The 24764-nt window shown below is 37.4% G+C and overlaps 1 protein-coding gene across 2 annotated transcripts in view; it reads left to right on the top strand.

The window, feature by feature from the left end:
- The window catches only part of acj6 (abnormal chemosensory protein 6), a 58025-nt gene that overhangs the window by 20299 nt on the left and 12962 nt on the right, over nucleotides 1-24764 (top strand). For both annotated transcript variants that reach the window (XM_069123492.1, XM_069123491.1), the window contains exon 2: nucleotides 14958-15014. In XM_069123492.1, the coding sequence (XP_068979593.1) occupies nucleotides 14958-15014 (57 nt within the window). The remainder of the gene's footprint in view (nucleotides 1-14957; nucleotides 15015-24764) is intronic.

Below are 24764 nucleotides of genomic sequence, written 5' to 3'. Positions count from 1 at the left end.
ACCACTTGGCCAACTTGAAAGGGATAAGGACGAGACGAGACGAACGACGAACAAGACGGTCTGCTGGGAACGAAGCATATCTACCGATATCTCTGAACGAGTAGAAGATAAGAAAGCGCGTTACTTAGGAATATGAAACGAAGCGACGATCAGGAAGATTCTTTTGTACGTTGAATACCGTAACATCGTAACTGTTAGAATTTAATCTTGAAAATTAAGATTAATAAACTGTGGAAGACACAATGTGTGTATTGAAACAATACTTTATGATTTTTATTAAACAAAGTTACAAGTAAAATACAAGTAAGCGTTATGAATGTTGACAGTTGGCTAGTTGTTCACAGACTGACTTGCTTAGTGACCCATGGCCCTTAAAAAGGTTTAGAACTCCACTCTGTATGCAGTAATGAGTGTGACCTGTGTGAGTGTCTGTGTGGCGTCACATGTGCTACAGAACCTTCTAGTAGCTTCTCGACGTGCCCATCGAGAATGTTCCATCCATATCCTTAAGCTTCTTCCGCCAAATTCTCGAAAGAGCATGCACGTGCTAGCCGCCATGGTACATCTCACGAACGCGCACTAGTGGGGATAGCGTTGGACAACGAAGGGAAGAATCCATACGATCAACCACCTTATCTGCATGCGATTGATATCGTTGTATTCCAACAGTAACGCTTATTTCTTCTAATTGCAAAATAACGCAGATTGATTCGTCTTTATCTTTATCGTTGCTAGTTTGCGATTGATCGTGGCACTTGGGTGTATCGCGATAAACGTTTGTGTCGTTATCGACAAACGTTCTAGAGCGCAGACACGCGTACTTAACGACGAGGTGTGTTACAAATACAGACGGTTTCAGAGAAACGTTTCTAATTGCCATAATCTCGAAGAAAATACGCTGTACTTGTTAATTATTTGACGCAACGTTGGTCCTCGATAGATTAGATACTCTTTAAAGTGGATTTACCGGAAGATGGAGAAACATCGCGTTTCATAGAAACTAGTCTTTACAGATACAGTAGAGGAAAAGCGAACGATCGAAGGGAGAGAGCATGGAAGAAAGAAGAAACGCACAGATGGGCGAAAAAGCGAAGAAAATGGACGAAGAAGAGAAAGCTGGATGAGAGAGACGATACTTGCGGAGGGAAAGGGGAGAAGGCGGAGAACGCGGAGAACGTGGAAATCGTAGTGCGAGAAAGAGGAAAGAGAAAACGAGGCAAAGATTGAATAAAGATAGGCTGATGCGAGAAAGGGGAGGAAAGCGTATGGGGAAGAGGATAGAGGACGAACGAGAGGAGGACAAAGATGGGAAAGAGAGGGCGAATTTAGTCGGCGGAGTGGTGGCGTAGATAGGGTTGCGCGGATAGGTGCGCGGGGCTGAGTAGATGGAAGTGGACCTCCATTAGAGAAACTCTGCCATCGCCATATACGTATACTATACATATGCTTATATATGGTCGTTACCGCGGCCGCAGTAATGACGAGGCAGCGTGTTAACCAGATAGAACTAACGTAGATAATCACTTTTGATGATTAGTACGGATTCTTGTCGCGTGTTCCTTTAAATCTTGTATATTTTTTATTCTTCCCTCCTTCTCACGCCTATACATAAGATGAAATTGATAGATTATCAGCTTGGTATTTAGATGTTCTTATCAAATGTCACGATTCGTGTAGAATCTATACCGACGTATTTATGATTTATGATTTTTTAATTGGAAAATGTTTAACACATCGAAAGATACTTTTCTTCGCAGTTTGCCTTCTACGTAGACAGAGGTACACACGTATGTACGCATAGGTACACGTTGAAATTTCTCGAACGACGATTGCCTACTCTTTAAATACGTTCGTTACAAGCTCGAGGGCCATTTACAATTTTCGATCAACGAACGATGCACGATTGTTTCGAAAAATTCGACGTACACCGGGCAACAATTGACAAGGTGTTACCAAGTACACAGCGCGTAAGGACGGTAAACTCCTGTGACGATCTACGTTATGTTTTAACACGAGATCCACGTATGTACGTATCGTTAATACGAGCACGTGTATTCTTAAATCATAAATATCATCCAAAGCTAATTTGTACCGTATCATACCATTTGAACTACTAATTATTTTGACCGAGGTTTGATAATACATGTACGGACGACAGTTCTACAGTCATCTATTAATAACGTTAACGTAAAAGATTAAGAAGATCGACGTCGTTTATCGTTTATGTATTGAAACGTTACAACTCTGTTAGACAGAAATTTAGATTAAAACGTGGGATTGAAAAACAATTTCTTCGACTTCCATGCTATTTCGATATGCTAGTTAATGTATAACGATTCATAAATTGTATCGCTGTCTTCTAATAATCCTTCGAGTACGAAATGTACGATAGGTATTGGATGTACAACAAAATTTATCCTTTCGTCTGGGAAATCTACACCCGTTGTTGTCAAATAATCATGATGGATGAGAAACGATTACGCAAGAGTATCGCTCCGTCATACTTAAGAACAATTCATCGCGCTTGCGAGAGTCTCGTGCGAAATGCCGCACTGGTCACTTGGTTTGGCGTAACGAATAATACGATACTCTTGAAAAGTTTGCCAATATATTTCTACGCGTTGTTACAAGCTATTTAAAGATACGAAAATTCCACCGATCGCGATAAAATTGTCGAATCGCTTTCGCTTAACGATATATAGTCCAACGTGTTTTCCATCGCGTAAAATATATTTCTTATCGCCTAACAACGACGGTAATTATAAAATATAATTCAGACTACGTTCGAACGATTCGAATGTATTTGTATTTGGGTTTTGATTTAGTATAGTTTAGAGGGTCGATGATATTTTGCTAGTTTCGATAATAATCGGTAATTAAAATTAATTTGTTTTGTATAATCAGCATTTTGTATAATAGCATCCGGCAGCCTGTTTTGCGTAATTGATATGTCTTGCAAATACACAGAGAGAAATCAGTGTTCGATAATTCAGAGAAAAAGTCTAATTTCGTAGCTTCGATACGACGAGCGTGAGATCTCGTTGTGCTTAAGCTTTCATTTCGTATCAATTTGGATAAATAATTATTTTCGTGACACAGTTTCAGCATTTTGTTCGAACGTCGAGTCGATCAAGTTCCGATGTATAATTGTTAGTTCGATCGCGACATTTAGCGAGCACAAATTATTTTCAAAATCTTCAAGCAGCGCAGGCAATGTCTTTCGTTTAAACATTTTTTATCGTCCGGTAAAAAAAGATATTTGTACGTATCAGCGTATAAATCTAGGTTGGTATTCGATATTACGTGATTTTTTGGAATTCTGTCGTTTCGAGCTGTGTACGAGTATATTTTTATTTCTACTAACTTTGTCTCCTCGCGGTGAATACGTATTAATAAAATACAACGGTTCGCTAATCTAACTTCACGTTTATTTTAGCTACTTGTTACGATTATTTATTAATTCCCTAAAATAGAAATAAGCGACTAAATAATATAAAAGTTCGTCTTTACTAATTTGAAAATATTTCTTTACGATACTCGTTCCTTACGAATTCAATTTTAAGCTACGCAAACAAGTCATAGGTAAAATTAAGCTTGCTTGGAAGTTTAATAATTAACATCGTTCCAAAAGCAGTTTTACAGTCTTACATTGCTTAGTTATACAACGAACGTCAGGAAATATGAACTCGTTTTCCTGTTAAATTATTCTACTCTTTTCTTGTTCTATAAATTACAGTTGCTTCGAGAGATCTTCCTCGTCTAATTGAAAGTAGATCGACTTAAGTTTGCTTTATTTTAGATTTACAATTAGTTCAAACTTTTACGACTACGTACTTCGAAGCTTTATAAAAGCATCGAAGGAAGCTAAATCGACGTAGATTAATTAACGCACTGATGAATTTCTTCTACTTAAGGAATACAAGCAATCTCAATAAATAGCTATACATTCGTTTTTAACGATTTAATTTCTCCTATTTGTTGAATTTGCACGCGAAAAAAGCGATCCCTTAATTGTTCGTGATTTCCTAAATAATTGAAATATTCCTTTAATTTTAATCGAAAGAATCGAATTGCAACTTCTGTCGAAACGTAAATCCATCTTTCCGACATTACATCGACCGAGTAGATATACCCACGTGTATTATACGCAAAAACAGACACAACCACTGGCCAATACTGCCTATTAGTCAACGATTTCTGTCATACGTAAAATTACGTTGTTACAAGATATATGTAAATACAGCTGAGAAATAAGTTGGCCGATGGAGAGAAGAAACCGAAAAACCTTTCCGCATGTTCGATCGAAACGACGAACGACGGCTCTTGCTACCAGCGATCAAAGTAGAATCTTCCTGAGACGAACAGACCTCGAGCGTAAGTTGTTTCTGGCACGTTGTCAAGCGACGCGACCAACGGCCAACCTTCCGATCGAGTAGCGTTGATCAACAATTTCTGCCGTGCATAGAATTTTGTTTCGCCGAGTCTTACAATTAGACCAGACCGATCTATGGTCGACGAAGGATAGGGGAATGGGCAAGTTGAGTATGGCGGCAGAGTATAGCGTAGGTGTAACTGTAGAGCGTAGAGTGTAGATGGTCTGGATCGATGAGAGAGAGCGGCTGGTCTGATTGGCGGGGCTGCGGGGGCGGAACAGCACGTAGCCAATGAGCGTGTCTATCCCTCGATACATAGTGGTAACGAAATCACTGATTTTTACGCTTGGCAACCGTCAATTTTGGCTTAACTGTAGATACCATAAAGCGAATCATCATGATTTATGGATCGGCCGCGCGACACTCCCTTGCGTGCCGATAAGAATTCCACTTTTTCGAAGACCGCGCGGTTCCACTTTCCGATCTTTGGATCTTGTCGCGAATTATCCTTCGTATGGGGTTCCATTGTTTTAATGGAATATGATTTATCGACTATTCTTTCGCCGATTACCGATACACGTATAACGCATACGCATTGATAATCAGATCGATAGAGATTGTTCGGTGCAGAGTAAGAGGATAGAATCGACGAGCAGATTAGAAAATACAGATACAACTAACACAAGTATATACAGGGTGGTTGGAAACCGGTGGTACAAGCGGAAAGGGGGTGATTCTACGCGAAAAAAGAAGTCGAAAATATAGAATAAAAATTTAAAAATTTAAAAATTTGAAAAATTAAAAAAATAACGTCAATCGAGACAACGATCTACAGTGAGATCCGTTATAACGAGACGCGATAAAGTGGACGCGTACCGAGCGAAAATTCAAAGTCGATTTTCTCGAAAACGAAGCCTCGAACGAAAAATTTTTATTCCATGTTTTCGACTTCTTTTTTCGCGTAGAGTCACCCCCTTTCCGCTTGTACCACCAGCTACCAACCACCCTGTACATTATCGTAGCCAGATCACAGAATATGTAATTGGGTTGCACGCTGGAAGCGTCTCGTAGCTATACTCGTATGTACTTAACGTACCGACTTGTCTATGTAAATGTTAAGAATATTTCACAACGCCTAAGAATAGAATAAATCGAGGTGAGCGTTTAGCGAGTACGTACAGGAGAGCGATCAAAAGAGTAGGAAATTTGTAAAGTCGAAGGAGAACGTAGATATCGTATCGAGCTGGAAACGGATATTGTTTTAATTAAAATAAATTAATCGAAAGGTATTTCCATTTAGCTCGTATTTCAACGAACGAAAAGACTTTTATCGTTCGAAGTAGGTGCTTAACATAAAATTGGAACGAGAAATCTGGCATATCGATGACAATTCTTTCGTATTTTATGCAAATTCGAGATATCCTTTAACGTTCGAGGAATATCGAATCAGACGAAAAACGACAGAAAGAACGTAGCAAGACCGATCTAATTACAAAGCTCAAATAAGTTGAATATTATGCGTTTGCGTGCAAGTGCCGTGGAAGAAAAGTCAGAATCGTCGGACAATGCACCGACGATACGTAAAATTTGTTTCGTTGCCTTTTGCTGTTCCGTTTGCATAAATTTAAACAGTTATAAAACAGCGTACCCGTAAAGCGTACGCGACAAGTGAAATTTCGTATCAATAAAGGCATCTACTTCGTCAGCTGACGAACACAAAGTGCTATTTTCGCAACGATTCGTGATTTCGTTCGTGCTTATACGATACGATACGGCGCCTTTAACGCTCCACGATGTCAGGATCTTCGATAATCCAGCAGTTTCGCATACGCGCGTACGAACAAAAAGAAAAAAGAACGATTCACGTAAGAAGAACGAAAGTTTCGAAGCTAAACGAACGACACTCGGAACTCGCAACGTAGCGTTGCGTTGGTCGATAAACGAGCGGCGTTGTAAAAACTTAGATTAGAAAGCCGCAATTTCTCTACTAGATTTCATGCATCACGTGATGGATAACAATTATGATACTGCAGCAACAGTACGCGGCTTCATATTGATTCGAATGATAATTTCAGTATACTTTATATGTATTATTGACCATCGAATTAGCATGGTATTATTAAATCATGCACGACCGAAGATAAAGCACTTCAATGACAGATCGTGGGAAAGCTAAACGCGTCCCATACACCTATACCCTTTCGGCTTTGCACAAGGCACATCGATCCTTTGGATATTTTTGTTTTTATCGAGGATAGGATATCGAAGTAAGTTTCGATAAATCAAAAGCAACGTTTCCTCGTGCTATCGAAAAGTTAAATTTTTGATAATAGAGAAGAACTTAATAATATCGAAAGAATTTAACGATCGTGCGTTTGCAAAGAATTGTAAAAGGATCGAAATTACGGAAACGATACACAGGGGATTTGACAGCTTGCGTGGAATGGTAGCATAGTTTAATTCTAATTAAATGCATCGTGTACGAATTTGTTAAGTAAGTTTTTTAGTAGAATATAGTAGGTAGACGTAGATATTATGCGTTTCTGTATGAAATAACAAAACTATGCGCAAATTTGACGTTTATACTTTTAAACGATTTACCGATTTTAAACGATTCAGAAAGCTACACGTTTAAATAAGTATTGGAAGTTTACGCTTTTGTAATGAACTTGATCGAAACACTTTTCATAATGAATCATACATGTACCGCATAACACGCAAATGAATAAGAAATGAATTGGATAACTACATAATACACAATAGAAAAATGAACGGTTTACGATAACGTTATTCGTGTAGTTTCTTCGTTAATTATTGGAAAACGTTAAATATTAATTGCAGAATATGCATTAACAACAGTGGTATAAAGAGAAATAGTTCGATGCAAGTTCCGACGCGATGCGACGCCACGCGACGGTACGTCAACAGCGTCGGCGCTATTGTAACATACGCTAAACAATTACCTCTATCTTTTAGGATCTAGATTCTTAAAAAGTATGGCAAATTTAAGACGATAGAACCTTATTAATATTACAATTGCTCAACTTTTTGAAAGGATTTTCTGAAGCATGGGTGTACTACTGTAATTTATTTTCACATCTACGCAAGTGTTACAAAAATTTCGCACAAATCGGTAATGTAAATTTGAAATGCCAATAGCGTACATTTTATTTTAACAATATACGAACTTACTTGTTCAGTTTTTCTTTCGATGTTTATTTGAAATTCTTCGATAACACTTTACGGTAAACTTGCATATTATGGTACATCGATGAATCTGTATTTTTATTTAACGCGTATTGTATTATCCGATATAACGAGTATAAAAAGAAAATACTTAAGAATTAAGTATAAAATAACATCGTTAAATAAATAAATTTATTTATTATATTTGACGCGTTTTGTGCTCTAATTATAATTCAAGCACTATAATAAAGCAACATCGTTGCGTTCTACATGCACGGACCATCCTATGTACTTATTTATTTACAAAGGATCCTGCAAAACTTGCAAAAAGAAATAAAAAGAATACGAAAAAAACTGTATAATAATTACGTATGGATATAAGGAAAAGAAATTACGTAACGTTATGCTGGAAAATTCTCGGAATTGGAGTAATTCGTTTTACAGCATGGATCGAGCGAAATGACGTTTCCCTGGTATAACGGCAACTTAATCTTAATCGCATTCTGTATTAAAAGCAAAAAATCGTTAGGTAAAGAGTTGACTCGGGACCAGAAGGAGCGTCTACGAATCAGAATACTGCATTACAAAATTTCATATATTCTCTTTAGGTAGCTCTTAGACGCTTCGCGCTTCGTCAAGATCCGTGTTTTTCACTTGAAATAGTAATGACTCGCGTGAACATAAATTCTCATGGCTATCTATCCGCTCCACCTCTGCTACGATTGGAAAACTCGGTTCTCATATATTCTCACGCCAGCTATTTAATAACATACGTACTTGCAAAAATATCAAATATCGTTACACACTTTGAAATGGCACGAAATGTGCGATTCAAAGTATGTACATGTTGTGATTTACCGTCTGGAAATTATTTGTTTCTTTGCTGCGTTTTTGTTGATTATAGATTAATTGCGCGGAAGAAAGTCGTTTAAAATGCATCGTTTAAAATATAACTTTACGATTTATGTTCCTCTTGCCGAATTTTGACAAGTATATATATCAAATTGTATGATTTATTAACAATAAAATCATAAATTTAATGCACGTGTTTTATTAATTTTTCACGAATTTAATAAAAACTTGAGAAAAAGTAATGGTCAATAATAAAATTTAAGTGTTATGTATTCTGTACTGGATAGACAGCCTGTAAATAATTTCAACGATAAATTAAAAAACAATTGCTTATTACGCTCAAGTAGATAAAATTACACGGAATCTCGTTCTATTATTTTACCGTATTTATCTATGCGTAAGAATTTTACTAATTATGCCGAAACTTTAAGTGTATACCTTTACGATGGTGACTAAAAGAGAGGATTTCTAAGATTGGTAGAGGGAGAAAAAACGATAATGAAAATTGAGATATGTATTAAGACTGAGAAGGAGAAGGAGGAGAAGGAGAAGGAGAAGGAGAAGGAGAAGGACATCCAAGCGATGTTTAGAATGGTTCAAACGAATCTACTGAATAATTGAGAATGGTAGACAGTAACTGTAAGGGAGCAAGTGTCCCCGATTATAACAAAAGTGAAGGGGCGAAGCTCGGCTCATTTGTTATTAACCAGCGTAGTGGAGCGTCGAAGTGCAGAAAGACTTGGAACACGACTTCACACTTTGACTCGCAACCCTTGGTAAATTTAGTTAATTATCAGTCAAACTTCCGCGAAGAAGCTTGCGTCCTTTGCCTCTCACGAACAGTTCGTCCGATCGCTCTTCTTTTTCCGGACCAAAATTTTTATTTTCATTGCCTTTCGCGGTTCGATATGTTAAGTAACTTCGAATCTTTAAGGATATTGCAATACCTTAATACCAAATAAAACTTCTATTTTTGTTCTATTTTTCTCCTTGATATACCGCGGTATCATCAACTATGTATATCGTTTTTCAATAGTTAATAGTTCGATAGAAGTAGCAAGTAACGTAGAAGAATAACGAAAATAAAATACAAAAGTTTCCCGATAAAAGTGGATAAAAAAGGGTTCGTCGCATATTTATATTTATGTTGAGACATTTCGCAAATCGATACAATTTGGATTACGTAGTTCGTTTCATAAAATAAACAAAGAACGGAGTTAGAGAAACGTAGAATTCGAAGTGTACGGTTTTCCCTCGTATCCGAGGATATCCTATTTCGTCTTTCCTTCGCGAATCCTCTATGAGTGGTTCCTTTGTAACGAGTGATAATACCATACATTGCCAACTTGCATTTCCAAGTACAAAATACCGTACAAAGGCATCGGTACAACGATATCCGATCGATCGTGGAAACGATCGACGATGTTCCGTATAATTCCGCGGCGCGGAGTTTTCCGACTGATTTACAATCGGCCGGGCGCAGCCCTGTCTGATAATCAAACGGCAGTATTCCGTATCCGATTGAATTTGTCGATGTAGACGCGTTCGTGTGCCCGTGCGAGAGCTTGTCTCCACATATTGGACGGTGCAGTGCGTTGCATGGACCGGTTACGCCGAATCGAGGATGCCAAGGAAAATCAATTAGCCGGGCAAACTGTTTCGACTGCGGCTGTTTGCCCGTACGAGAGTCGCCAATGTGTTTCGTCTCGGAAACGGATACGCGTATCCCGTGCACAGTGCACACTGCACAGTGCACTGCACAGTGCACGTGATACGCACGCACGCACGCACGCACGCACGCACATATACCATCTCTTATACGTACAGCAACGACGTGACGCGAGGCGACGCGATGCGACGCAGCCTACCAATCCGCACAGGCACAGACACATCCTTGTAAAGTTCGTATACGGCGTACACCATACAGTATGCAGTATACAGTATACAGTATACAGTATACAGTATACACCAGCGTATATGTACATACGGAACGAGAATTCGAAATTCTACGGGAAATTGAAATACTCGTAATAACGTGGATAAACGATGGATCGAAAGGTTTTTCTCTTGTTGCCCGGTGTAAGTTTTCACGGTGTGCGCGATAGAGAACACAGGTTTTGTAGTTTATCGTTTGTACGTTGAAATAGGTATACGATCATATGCGATGAATTTCCCTTGTATTTTTTGGTCGGTAGAAGAGTCTTTGGTATGTGGTAGAAGGTTGAGAAGAATTTGTATTTTATTACTTGGCTATAGAGATGTAAAAGAAACACGTTGTGAATATGTTTTGCGTTATTAATTATCACGTACCTATGATAAAGCGTAGGAAAGTTTGATCGGAATTATTTTCAAAATCCCCTTACCGATCCTGGACATAATTTCGCTCGATGCTAAAATAACACCGTTATTATATTAAACAAAATCGCCGAGAATACGCGTATGTACTTGAAATTATTAATAGCAAATGATCATTTATCGCTGGATCTTCCTATAATTATAAGCCGAGTCCAAGCCGATGAATATATCACAACGTGCTTCGGAACTCGACAAATGGCTTTATTTTAAATTCTCCTTTTAAGAAATTCATAGTTTCGGTGTATCGTTTTACTAAACAATGAATTTATGCCATTGCTAAATAATAAAGTACAAGTTATTTTTATGCAATAACAATCAAATTTAGAAGCAGTCTATACGTCTGACTCGTTATTTTTACACTTCGATTAGATGCTTCATTTTCAATCTATAAATTCGTAATGTGCATATTACATGTGCATATAATTATACGATGTTCCCAATATTTTTAAGCTTTAATTCAAATTTGTTATTTTCTGTCGACATCGCGTCAATAGTATCGCGTAAGTATATCTTACGCCCAAACGGAGTTCTACAGCTATATTTATCCCTGAACTGCCACTGTCGAGTCCTAAAATATTCCAGACGCTGTAAACAGTACCACAATTTTAATAACATACGATGTATTCTATGATTAAAAATTACAAGGGGCAACAAGATCGGTCAAATCTCCCATCTTCCGTCGAAAAGCACTTTTAAAATTCAATAGGTTGTCGATCAATCCCCTGTTATCAAAGTTGTTTTTCTATTTGCTTTTGCCATCTTCGCTAAACGCTTTTCTCGTATTCGTTACCATTTTCATAATATCGCTGGTGCAAGTATTAGAGCACTAACGCACAGTTTTTCGCATAAGTTGGTCGATTCGTCAGCTATTTTCAAAAAAGGTTGCATCTTTGCATCCAATAGATTCTTCTCGTTTTCATACGTGTCGCGTTAAAACCCTTCTGTTTAATTGCACAAATAATATCATCGAAAACCAGGGAAACGAGAAAGGTGTATTTATCATTGACTTCGATCACGTGCCATAAGTGAAGTAAAGTAAAATTAGAAAAAAGTAAAGTAAAGTAAAAAATAAGTGAAGCAAAATTAGAATATTTCCATTTCACTGGAGTTGAGGTTTAAAATTCTGAAAAAGAAGAAAGCAAGTTTTTAATGAATGAAACAATGGCAAATTTGCGGACATACACGCGCCCCTATCCGCCTGTGCGTTGCTTACGTATGCGTGTGTGTTATCGATGTTGTCCGAGCTTCGTATTTGCGCTCGATGCACTGTGTACAACTTCTAGCAAAGCATACACAAGGTACATATGTAGTATCTCGGCGCATAGACGCTAGACGCGCAACACAGCCGCGTACGCGTTGATTGATGACACACCTGCGAACGCTAGAGATATGTAGGTATACGCACAGGGATTCACGCGTCACAACGTTTCTAGACTTACAGAGTTTCGATAAAAAAGTGAAAAATGAGACAGCATTTTTGTCGATACAACTTGTAAACGTGCGTGTACGAACTCCTGTGTTACACGGGTACGTTGAATAATTAGCACAGTAGAATTTTGGGCTTCACCGAAGCATGTATTCAACGATGTTTCAGATATACGAGTAAGCCGCAGAATAATAAACAACATACGACTGTTCCATAGAACAGTACGAATAACGTTCTTTGACCTAACCAGTTTGCTTAATCTGGTAAACAGCGGTTGTTTGTCTTGCATCACGATGGTGCGAAAATCGTGGTTCCACGTAAATTAGGATTATCATCGAATAAAATACAGTACCGATAGTTTACTTCACGGCTGCTACCTCTTTACCGTTAATGGATAAACGACCGTTTACAAACTGAATAGATCAACTCTGTTTTTTAAATTCTTCGGTCTCGTTGTTTGGCTACGCGTTCAGCGTTCAGGGTTCAACTTCGACTTCTCTAAATACGAATTTAGAGAGTGACAAGGTATCGTTGCGTCGTTGGCGATTAGTTTAGATAAATTTAGTAAAAGCGAGTCAATATACTCGCAGATGCGTTATTGGTTACCGAAGTTGCGAAATATATTACGAAAGTAACTTATCGAGTACGAACTACAATAGGCGAGCGAAATGTTCGATATCGCCGTATTACGGTAATTACAGAGTTAAGTTCGATATCGGGTGTGATAGGCACATAAATGCCCCGACTAAAATTCTGATAATTGAGTGGGATGAAAGTGCGAGAGTCGATATTTTTGTATCGATATTTTCAGCTAATAATCGTTGCGCCTCGTTTTTACAAGATATACAAGTATGTATAAATATGTATGTACGTATGCGTGTTGCAACAAGCTTAGCAACAAGATCGTATAAAATATTCGCGAAACAGCGATATCACGATATAGTATTGTCATGAAAAATAGCCGAAGCAAGTTGAAAAATCTGTCAATTTAATGAAAACCGTCGGTGTGCAGAGATGAAAAATTCATATATCAGTCGCGACTTCTATAATGATGCGATCATTGTCATTGATATCGATCGAGCTCAGAATTGGCCGACACTCTAATGAGAAAGATATTGAATTACCTAATTCTGCTCGATTCCTAAAATGACTCATTTAATTTGTGACGGCGGCGTCGCGACGCCGGAATGGCCCGATTCTGTCAATCTTAGTACCGCGCTTTAAATATACATATTACGCGATTGCCAGGAATAAAATATGCAAACCAGATGAATATTAAGCCCCGCTGACAGGTAAACCGCGTCGATATGCATGAATTTCTGTCAGCTCGGAGAAATATTTCGCCGCGTGGATTATACCAGCCGGTCCATACAAATTTCTTCGTCGCTGTTGCAGCCTAAACGCGTGGTCGCTTGCTCTCATACGGATTTTTCTACTTTTCTTTCTATGTGCATGTCTATAAGCTGCAAGATTGTTACGTCTTAAAGGCGTTTGGTTATTTTGCATCGGTTTTGAATTTATTATTATTATTGCTTATTATTCTACGAAGGTATATACGTATATATGCAACGGACAGTTTTGATTTATTTCTTAAAACTACCGATGATATTTTACTCGTAAGCGTATCTTTGCCAAGATTCCCGGATACGGAGTCAAAAATCTTGCAGTGTTTTTTTATAAAAATTGTTGGAATCGTGTTTTGCGAGGAATCGAATATGATTTTCTTAGCAAGAGTATTACGATTTTGAATAATAGACAACTCAGTTGGATAGTTGCAAGTTCGGTGGAGATTTCACTTCCATTTTTATTTATTCGATATCTATTTAACGCGGAAGATTTCGTTTGTTGTTTGAATTTCACGATCCAAATACATCGATATATATTTTATTTGGTACAATAAATAAAAATGCCACGAATATCTATTTTATTGTCTTTTATTTATTAAATTTTCTTATTATTCTTTACTCGCTTTTTTACGTAGCAATAATATTACATAGTGGGACATAGTTTTCGTGAAAACTCATAAATATCATGAAAGATAAATGAATAAATTAAATTTTTTACGAAAATTATATAAGTACGTCCTTGTTTTAGAGTAAATATTTACCGAAACAAAAGTCTATAAAGTATATGTCTTAGGGGCATTTAAGTTTTGCCAATTACGTTAATAGGATGTGATTTTCTTTTAACTTTGAAGCTGATATTATTTTCCATATTTTTGCAAAATGAAATGTTTTACCACTAAAACGCGATTCTTCGATCGTACAAATACGTATATTTTTGTTAGTATTTAGCAGTTATTCATTCGAATACGACGGTGAAAGATGTCTGTGAATATATAATTTCGTTTCAAAAGTTTTTAATATTTAAAACGTCTAGTCTAGACAGACTATCGAGGTGAAAGCGTCACGCTGTAAAATCTTTCCAATTTTCCATTCTCCACCGGGTTTCTAAGTCAGTCGACATTTATTTCTAGGAGTTCAATGACACCTGGGACGTGCAAAAGGATCTTCGAATACATTCGGAATTAATATAACTTCTCATATCTCTTGTATATGCTTGTTTTGTTATTTGCTCGTTTCGATCGTGGATAAATATATTAAACAATAACGAATTATTTGAAAATCGATTATCGACTATCGTACAAAGATATGGAAGCGTAATTAAAGAATCGTTAGTGATAATTTGAGACGGTGAGGAACAAAAATATACAAATCTGTCGCGTCAAATGAAACACTTAAAAATCGAAAGTTTTCGTTTTGCAGAGTCGTATATTGGAAGATGCCTCCATTATGTGCAATTCCTGGTCACCGAGGCATAACGTAAGTACAATGCAACGTTACCAGATATTTACTAGTGATTAGTCCGATAAGAAGACTAGATCGTAGTTAAAAAATATTCAGAAAGAAACACTGCTACCTTTCCCATCGTGTTTATCTGACTTGCTCCTTGCTCGTAAGATAACGTCCATCTGATTGAATCGTAACAAGAAGGAAATAACGTTAAAGATTATTTCTCAACGAACTTTCGATCGATCGTGGAATTAAGCTTCGTGGTATGTCCGATTAGAAAGAAAGAAAAACAAACTAGAATAAACAAATGAATTTAACACCGTAATCTTCGTCAATAATGTATTAACCACTGTTGATTTAACGTTACAAGAAATTTTTGCGCGTTTTCGTTTGCGAACGGTAGTAGCATTTAAAGTATGGAAATTAAGATTATACGATTCACGATTTATTTAAACACATTTGGTATCGCCGCAATCACGAATGACAACGAAACGATCGAATCAAAATTAAATGAAAATAAAAATGATAACGCTACTTGCACGATCGAGCACGGTAGAAATTCAGACAGTGTTTGCACCTTACGTTCTTTCTTCTATCTCTGTTAAGCGTCATCGAAGGCATCGGAATGAAATTCGTTCGTTGATAAATATTTAAAATATTAATAATACAAAGCATATATACATATAGATACGATACGCGATCAAAATCGAAATAAGACAGCGATGTTGATTAGAGGCGATTAAAATAGAAAGGAAGAGAAACGAAAGCGGGGCGAGTTTGAAGAAGGGAAAGAGAATAACTCCGAACTCTATTGCTTTATTTTATACGAAATACTCCATAATATTTATGCTTCGCGAAGCCACGTAGTTACGGTGGCTTGGCTGACATAAACTCGCTAACTCCTGGTTACGATTATGGCCAGTAGTAAATTGATTATTTAGATATACGATGAGGTGGTGCGAGATAGTTTGAGTGCCGTAAAAAGAGCCACGCGTCGCTTACGTTTCCCGCAAATGGAACAAACGCTCGTGTCTCCGACAAGTAGCGTGTAACTAGCGTTCGTGGTTTGAAAATGCTACCGAGCACCGAATAGCTATTATCGAGTCACGCGAATTATCGTTTTCGAAACGTTACGCGGAGAAGTACGCGAGCTATATTTTCTACGCTTCTTTCATTTCTACTTCTTCTAGTTTTGTAAAACGACATATCTGTCGCATATCTTAGATTTGTCGGAAAAGCGACGTATCCGAAGATTCGTAAATCGAGTGAAATAATTTTGAGGTATCCGTAGAAATACATGTCTGTCGATGTCAACGCATCTCGCGATGTTCACCCGTTTCGGAGAATACTGCGTCGCCAATAGCCGAAATCATCGATTTGTCAACGGCCAACAGGCTTTTGGTTCGGCTTTGAGCGACGATACTCTTTGTTATCTGTTATAATACTCGTTATGATAATCAACATCGATCTTTAAATACTTCATTGATATATATATACACACAAGCAGGTACATATCTTCTAAAAATCACCACTCGAATAGAAATCACCAACGGCAAGTCCATAATTTCATACCTATTTCTCGTTAACCCTTCATCTACCTCCGCGATTGAACCGGCAACGCGTTCGCCTATCTATTTATACGCATACATGCATATTAATGCCGCCATGTACATCTGTCGGGGCATGGATACCCCGATACATGGACAAGTTGCGTCCAACGTCCAGCTACTTTGCACCGCAATCTCGCGTGTCGCAATATTTCATGTCGCAATCTCCAAGCATTTATCGAGTGATAATTTACAATACAATACGCGGCGTTTCGCTCGGCTTCCATCAATAATACACGGTTAATTGCGTTATCCAATGAACGAGATGAATTATTAGCGAGCGGGTACCGAATAAAGCTGCGGCGACTGGTTGCGCGACCGATCGCGGCAGACACCGTACCGGAGCTTCCTGCAGGTAAATATCGAGCGACGTTATAAATTTGGATCGTTTCTAAATCGATGAGGACGAAGCTCGTCCGCTCGTCGCCGCGCCATGGCCAGGTCGAGTCGCGTCTGTGTCGACTATAACTGTGACTGTGACTGTGACAAGTGAAACCGAATTTGATCGAGATTATTCGGGACGCCAGAGGAGGACGAAGATAATATCCTTCTCCGGATTACTCTAGACTCTAGACTCTAGTCTCTAGACTCTAGACCGTAGACTCTAGACAAACGCTACTCCGACATGCAAGTGTTAATTCGTACAGTCTGCTCGTTTTCGCGCGAGACGTCAGATTTTCTGGAAGAATTTAATTATTCATACGTCAGACTGCTTCGCGATGTAGGTTATCGAACGGAAATAACGTAATTGTCCCATTTCGCGATATCCGTTGGCCGACAGTCCACGAACGGTGCTGTTTTTAGAATCGAGTTGCAGCACTGTTAATCGTCTTTCTTCATTTGTCGCTGGTTTTCTTCTTGCTCTCAATTACGGAATCGTAAACAAGCGAAAATGACATATCGTTGTTTAGGACTCGTTCGTTTCGTAAGATCTCGAAGAGAATTCGATTACCGTTTCTAACAATAAAACTCGAAGTTTCTTTCACAAATGCGATTGTTGGCTGGTTCTCGACTGCGATAAATACTCCGTCAAGAAATCAGATTAATCTGCGACGAATTATAACGTAACAATATCGTGATGTAGATTAATAAAAGCGAGTTAATATTGACAGGTGAAAGTTGATTAAGAGTTTATATCTTTAATCGAATAGAAAATATGGTAGAATAAATTGGATAAATCGTAGAGAAATTTTGATCGTTTAAAATTATTTATAATCTTTGTAGACGATTTTAATGCTAATTTATTCGAACAACAGACTCGACTTCGGTGAGTTTATTAACAGAAAATGTACAAGATAAGATGTAGTTTTTACAGTAGTTTGTACGTGTTAAAACTTTGTTATTTACAATTACATTGTAATTACGTTATAAACAATTGATCGAATAAATAAATTTCAACGCATAATTGGATTTCTTTCGTGCTTTGAAATTATCTGAAAGACAGAACTTGGGTTAATCGTTATAGCGAAACTATAATAATAATGACTAAAATTGACTATAATAATGACTAAAATGTTGGTACGAAAGTAACTAAAAAAATATTACACGCCTAAATGTACACAGCTCGAGTTCCAATTTCCTAGCATGCACAGTTGGAATTCAATTTCGAAGCAAACAATTAGTCTCGTACGTCGAGCAACTGCGCTACTCTTCTTACAAGTTGTAACCGACTTTTACTTGGAGCACAACTTTCTGGAACGTAGAGCAATCGGAATTGGAAACGTTGCTGGAATTTTCTTTCTATCAAAAGCACCAAGGTCCGATCGTAATATCGTGACAAATAATCAGCTATTTCTCCAACTGTTACTTCAACGACTCGTGTGTCACACGTGGCTGAAAAATGTTTCATCTCTTAAAAAAATAGGAAATACTCGTCTATTCTATTCGCGAATGCTTCGCATCAAATCGCTATCTCTCTCATCTTTATCGTCGTTAAATATACTCGTGTTATGACAAAGAAGGTTGAAAGAAAATTGGTAGATTAAAGGACTTGGAGTAAAATCTTACGACACTGACATGGAAAGAATTCTCAGGGCTTATAGAATATGAGTAATTTGATACTTATTCTATACAGAACACACACATACACACACAGATTACAAGAAGTTTTAAAAATGTAGTAGAAAATGAAAACAAATTACATATACGTGGCAACTTAAATGGGTCTTAGAGTAAGGACGAGTAATGATGTTTTATTCGGAGTTAAGTTTAGTTTAGCAAGCAATACTCAATACAAAAAACCGATTACAATATCGTCGTGCGTCTTGTTATCATACTCGGCTCTCAACTTTCCCATTCATACTCTCCGGCTCCTCCACTTACACTCTGCGACTTCTCAACCGACACACTGCGACTTCTCAACTCGCATTCTGGTCGTTCTAGCATCCCTTTGTCTTTTCTTAGGCCCACCACGCACGTGTTCCGCAGACGCTCGTTGCCAGGTTCACGTAGGCCTTTTCTACAAAACTATACAACCGAAAAGATCGACGACACATCGATAGACCCGACGGCGCCTCGGCTCTCGCGACATCGTTCACGGTTAACTCGATGTTTCTTAGGCACTTTTCGCCGATACTACATATACGTACAACGAAGAATGTATATCCAGTATCTGGTATCGGAAATTTAAAAATCCAGTACCTAGTTTTATAATATTTCATAAATCAATATCGTTACGCTCATCGAAGAGAATTAGGATACATCTATACGCGCCTTCCGTCACGTGTCGACTTTTGCTCTGTGCCGCCCTGTGAACTGTGAATCTTTGAGACGAGAAAAGAAGGACTGCGCAGGGTTAAGGAAAGACGACAGAGAGTTTCGGTCGTATTGTTGGGTTTAGGGCTTAGGCGACGCGACGCCGCGTTGCGCCACGCCGATCGTGTACGGCTACGACTACGACTTCACTTTCAGATCACCGTCCGAGCCGACAACATCGAGCGAGATAAAAGTCTCTCTCGTGGCATAGTTCGACGTAGTATCTAGTCCAAGTATCTACTACTTCACGCTCTTTTCCTCGCTAAAACGGTTGAATATTGCAAAGCGTAAAGATTAAAAGAAAAAAAATCTAAAAATTACTTTTATCGTTAACATTTTGATGATTGATACGGTGAAATTGGACGAAAGAGTCAATTTTCATTGTATTACGTATTCTCGGCTATTGAATTTTTGATCGTCTTTATTTTAAAGCTCGAGCCTCTATTCGATTGCAGAAGCGCGATGGAAAACAGAACTACATACGTACGTACAATGTACACGCATTATATAGTCATGAATGTGTATGTTATGTTCAACTGCATCGAGTTGTATTCCATTCACCTTAGCATTCTGGCCCGCTTACTTTATTTATGCACTTTATTTCATTTTGACAATGGCGGTTTACTCTTTTTCAATACGAAACACCCTGCATAATAGATAAAATTGGATTGTATCATGGAATGACGGATAGAGTGGTGAAAAACTTTAATGAATATTTGGCCAGAACGTCGGTTATACGGCCACCAATTGCAAAGAATGAGCAAGTTCGTACGTACTTTCAGTCGTACAACGATCGAAGAATCGTATCTAGTTTGCTTGTACATGATTGAAAAACGAAGACACACATGAACGCTTAGCATCTAAATAGCGTCGTGTTCTCCGAAATAAAATATGAATACCATTTCGCGCGGAACAGTCTTCGGTGTATGTTTAAGATCGCTATAAGTGCTATGTATCAGAATTTTACTAATTGTATGTTTGTAATAAATGTCTATCTATTATTCCTGAACAAAGGCATATGTTATATTAGGTATCAGTCGTCATCGTAAAATCGAGACGTAAACTCTCGAAAAAAGCACAAATTACCGATATAAAGGCACGAAGAAAGGTACATCGTCGATGCATAAAAACTTACTTCAGACTGCGAGTAAACTCTATAAAAATTCAAGTGACACATTATTCGGCAACACTAGAGAATAACGAAGTATGAATTAAGAATAATCATTTTTTAAAACGCTTATAGTATATCAGAAACCTATAAACTACACAAGTATCTTACCAATACCAGCTTAAATTTGGGAAAGAGTAGAATAAAGTAAGTCTTGGGGAGATTAAAGACAACTTTTTAACGTATAAATTATTTAAAAAAGAACTGTAAACGAAGAAATCGTAATAGCTCCGCTGTAAGAGCTTTTTATTTGAAAAACTGATAATTCCTATAAATTTGGTATAACGAAACTTAGACTGAAGTTGGATTGGAAATATGCAACGAGTCGTATAGTCTTTTTGATTTTATTTGAAAGACAACGTTTCGCGTTATTATGCACTGACTACTGACCTAATATCCATCAAGCATTCCACGAACTCTGCGCTACTTCTTTTCACTCGTAAAACGAGAAAAGAAACTAGCTATACTTTGCGATATTTCCTCGAACGTAACTCGAGTCTCCCTGACTCCGTAGACTGTAATCGTAATCGTTTAAAATGGGAGAATTGTAAAGCCTGGTGGTAGATTAAGCTGAAAAGGAGGCTAATGTATAATAATACGTCGTCTGGCGTACTACGTTACGAGCTTAATCATTCCCGGTTTCTCGCGAATAAGCTCGAGCAGATAAATTACGCGGACGGCCGTTGGGGCGCGATAATTCAATTGTAATTGGCTAATCTTTAACGTGCCGCCGCTGGAAGACGTATTTAACGGGTGGGTTGGCCGCAGGCAGCTCGGAAAAATGACTCTATTAACCACGAGGACCTACAGAATCGAGCTCGAAGGGGGACTCCGTAGAAACTTTGCTAAACAACTGCACGAGCTGCTAACTAGGCGGCTAACAAGAGCAATCTGTATCCGTTGCTCGGCATAGTCGTCGCTTTTCTCATCCCTGCCCCTAGCTGTCTGGCCAAGTCTTGGAAAAACTACTGCGCGCGTGTGTATTGGCCGTACAGCGCACAATGTACAGTGTACGAAGAATCGGGAAGGATAGATGGGCCGTTTCTTACCGATATAGTCATTTATCCGAAGAAACGCGTTTCCGTAGAAATTTTACGTAGAATCGTTTAAATTCACGATAGAATCAGCTGTTGAGAGTACCGCGAGCAGGTTGCGACGAAGCAATATTCGATGACAGATCATCGATCAAAGGATAGAACGAACATCTTCCGACAACATTTTTGTAAGATACGAATGTTTAATATATACATAGGTAGATTCGTTATTCTATACTTGCGGAGAAATGACTAATCAAAGTTATAGGTTTTGCGCTTTATATCTGTACATGTCGTATAGCTAACGATAAGGAAAAGCTAAATAGTATTTTAAAAACTATCTTTTATTCGATTATGATATAATAAATTAAGTCCTTTGTATTGTTATTATATTTGAATATACGAAATTATGGATATTTAACCGTTTGTACTCGGTTGTCCTCTCTGAGAAGATATCGTAAATGTAACAAACAGCTCGGACGTTCTCTTTAAGGGGACATAAAGAGATTACCGGTGATTATACGGAACAAAATTAGACGAGTTTGAAATTTTTTAAACGTATATGTCTCCTCGAAGAGAAGATAAATAAAAAAGTGGAAAATATGCCGAACGCAAAGGGCTAATTACATAGATGCGAAGATACATAAATGTACGAACTACATCGTCGTTTTATTTAACAAGAAGGATATTATAATTTAACTGTGGATACGCACCAATATACGAACAACATTTTAATAATACACAAATAAAGTAAATTGTGAAAGAAAACGTCTTGATTGCGATTAACATAATTTTGATAACACGTGATTAACATACATCTTACGTTCATAACATTAACATATAACTTACATTCGTCTACGCGCACACACGCATATATATAACAACTGCGAGGTTAAACTCGCCCCAAATTGGGATTCTTCCTCCGCACTTGAAGAGAAAACGCAATTTAGGATTTATCGTCCTGTTAAAACGTCGTTTAGGTAAAGCATTCGTCTCCATAAACAATACCATGTATGACGCAACGAATGGGTTAAGTACTGCATCCTTTGCGTAATAAAGGAATAATGTTTTATGCGATAAAGGATCACGTGCTTATTAATTTCTTTGCAATATTTCTCAAATTTCTATATTTTAACAAACATTTTTTATTCAAAATAACAAACTTTCATTCATTTAAAATAGAAAATTTCTATTTCTATCTCTATATTTATTTCTATTTCTATTTCTACTTCTATTTCTACTTCTACTTCTACTTCTACTTCTATTTCTATTTCTGTCTTTCTTTCGAAATTTCTAATTTACATATCTACCAATATTAAAATCTATTTGAAAAATAAAATATGTACTAAACTTTTAAAAGTTTATCTCGTTTTCGATTTATCAAAAATTACTTGCTACGCAATTATTTTACGTCATGTATACATCTTACCTATACACCGACAATATTAAATCTTAACAGAGCAACAAACAATAAGAAATCGTTATTTTAAAGAACTTGCGCCATTCTACAGATACTGATTTTTAATTATTCTCTAGGACCGTCTATAAAGATGAATGCATCATTTGCAGGTTTAAAAGCAAGGTACTCGGCAAATGGCAAATTTACGATACGAGAGGCGAAAAGCACAAGGAAGAAGTTGGAAATTAGAAAAAGTGGCGGTAGTTCAGTAACCTACAGACAGACAGATAGACGGACAGACAGACAGACAGACAGATAGTAGGTACACGTACCCGACAAAGACACAAGGAGTTCATAAATAATCGAAGCGTTGAAGCACGATGGTGGTTTTCGCATGAAACATTGATCGGCCGATGCGGACATTGCAGTTTATAATGAAATAAGTGGATAGTGAATCGTTTTTAACCTCGCTACGTCGAACCTATCTAACTATTGACATTTCAATAACTGTTACGATAATTTGCTCTCGTACATTTTTAATTACTATTTTCGTGATAAATTTCTTTCGTGCCAAACTGTAGATAAATGGCAAACCGTAAACGGTTTGTGATCTGTGCGTTAACATATCGAAGGAATTTCAATCGTTTCTCGATAAATTAAATCGAATATTCTGACAAATTAAATCTCCAACGAATAATTCGAAGCGAAGGAATGGAAAAATGTTCGATATTTCATAAATTACGGAATATTTTGAAAACGCTTGATACTTGATTTTCGATATTTCCCATTACCGAATGAGAAACGACTCGTTGATGGCAATTGGTTGCAACGCAACGGATTCATACAAACTTGATGAAAGCACACGCGCCACGGAGAATTCCCACTAAATTGTTTTGACAATGAATCCTCCTTTATCGATATTTAATAAAGCAATGGCCACGTTTTCCAAGTGATGCAGAGAAATCAATAACGCTATTTGAAGATATTCTATTTTCGAAGTGCGTTGAAAGAAAATCTCGATAAGCAAGACAATTAGAATCGCAAATTCTGTACGGATATAATTGCGAACGTTTCTCAAAAAATAACGACTCCTATGCTATTTGAATTTTTCGTTTCAACTTTGAATTCGAACTTTGAATCGAAACGATGAATTAGAATCGTGTATTTCGAATTTTTAATTAAACGTTACTCCACACACGCGCGCACAAAATACCATTGTTTATTCCATAAATTAATCTCTACCATCCACCTATCGTGGATTCCTATTTCTAGTCAAAGATTTTTTTCCATGTTAATTAAAAACAAATAAAAGCAATAAATGTACAAATCGAGTACTTAAAACCAGAAATCTTCTTACACAGTTTAACACATGTTGCAAGTTGATTTACATTTAGAAAAAAAAAATACGCGTATCGTATGTGTATTTACATGGTCGATTTTCTAATAAAAATTTCTTCGTATAAATTTATAAATATCTAGATCTTTAATAAACCTTTAGAATGTCGATAAAAAAATATGCATAGCACCTGTCACGATTGAACGATAAATAGAAAATCTGATCAGATAAGTCGTATAAAGCGAAACCTTTCGTATCGAGAAACGAGCTTTTGATGACTTCGCCTTTACAAAAGTTTGGGATTGCATCGCGTTACGGATATTTCGATTTTCCTCGAATAACGTGACAATATTGCTCGTGTGGTAGCCGAACCTTGTAATGTGCCGTGAGTGACAGATGCGGCTGACGCAAAATGTCCCATATAATATCGATTGCCACGACATAGAAGCGTATCTGGACAAAACGAAACCATAAATTCGCGT

The sequence above is a fragment of the Bombus flavifrons genome, chromosome 11, assembly GCF_040668555.2.
Source record: "Bombus flavifrons isolate JBK064 chromosome 11, iyBomFlav1_principal, whole genome shotgun sequence".
In the NCBI taxonomy this organism is placed as follows: Eukaryota; Metazoa; Arthropoda; class Insecta; order Hymenoptera; family Apidae; genus Bombus; species Bombus flavifrons.
Note: the sequence above shows the minus strand (reverse complement) of the source record. Positions and strands in the feature narration are given on the sequence as shown.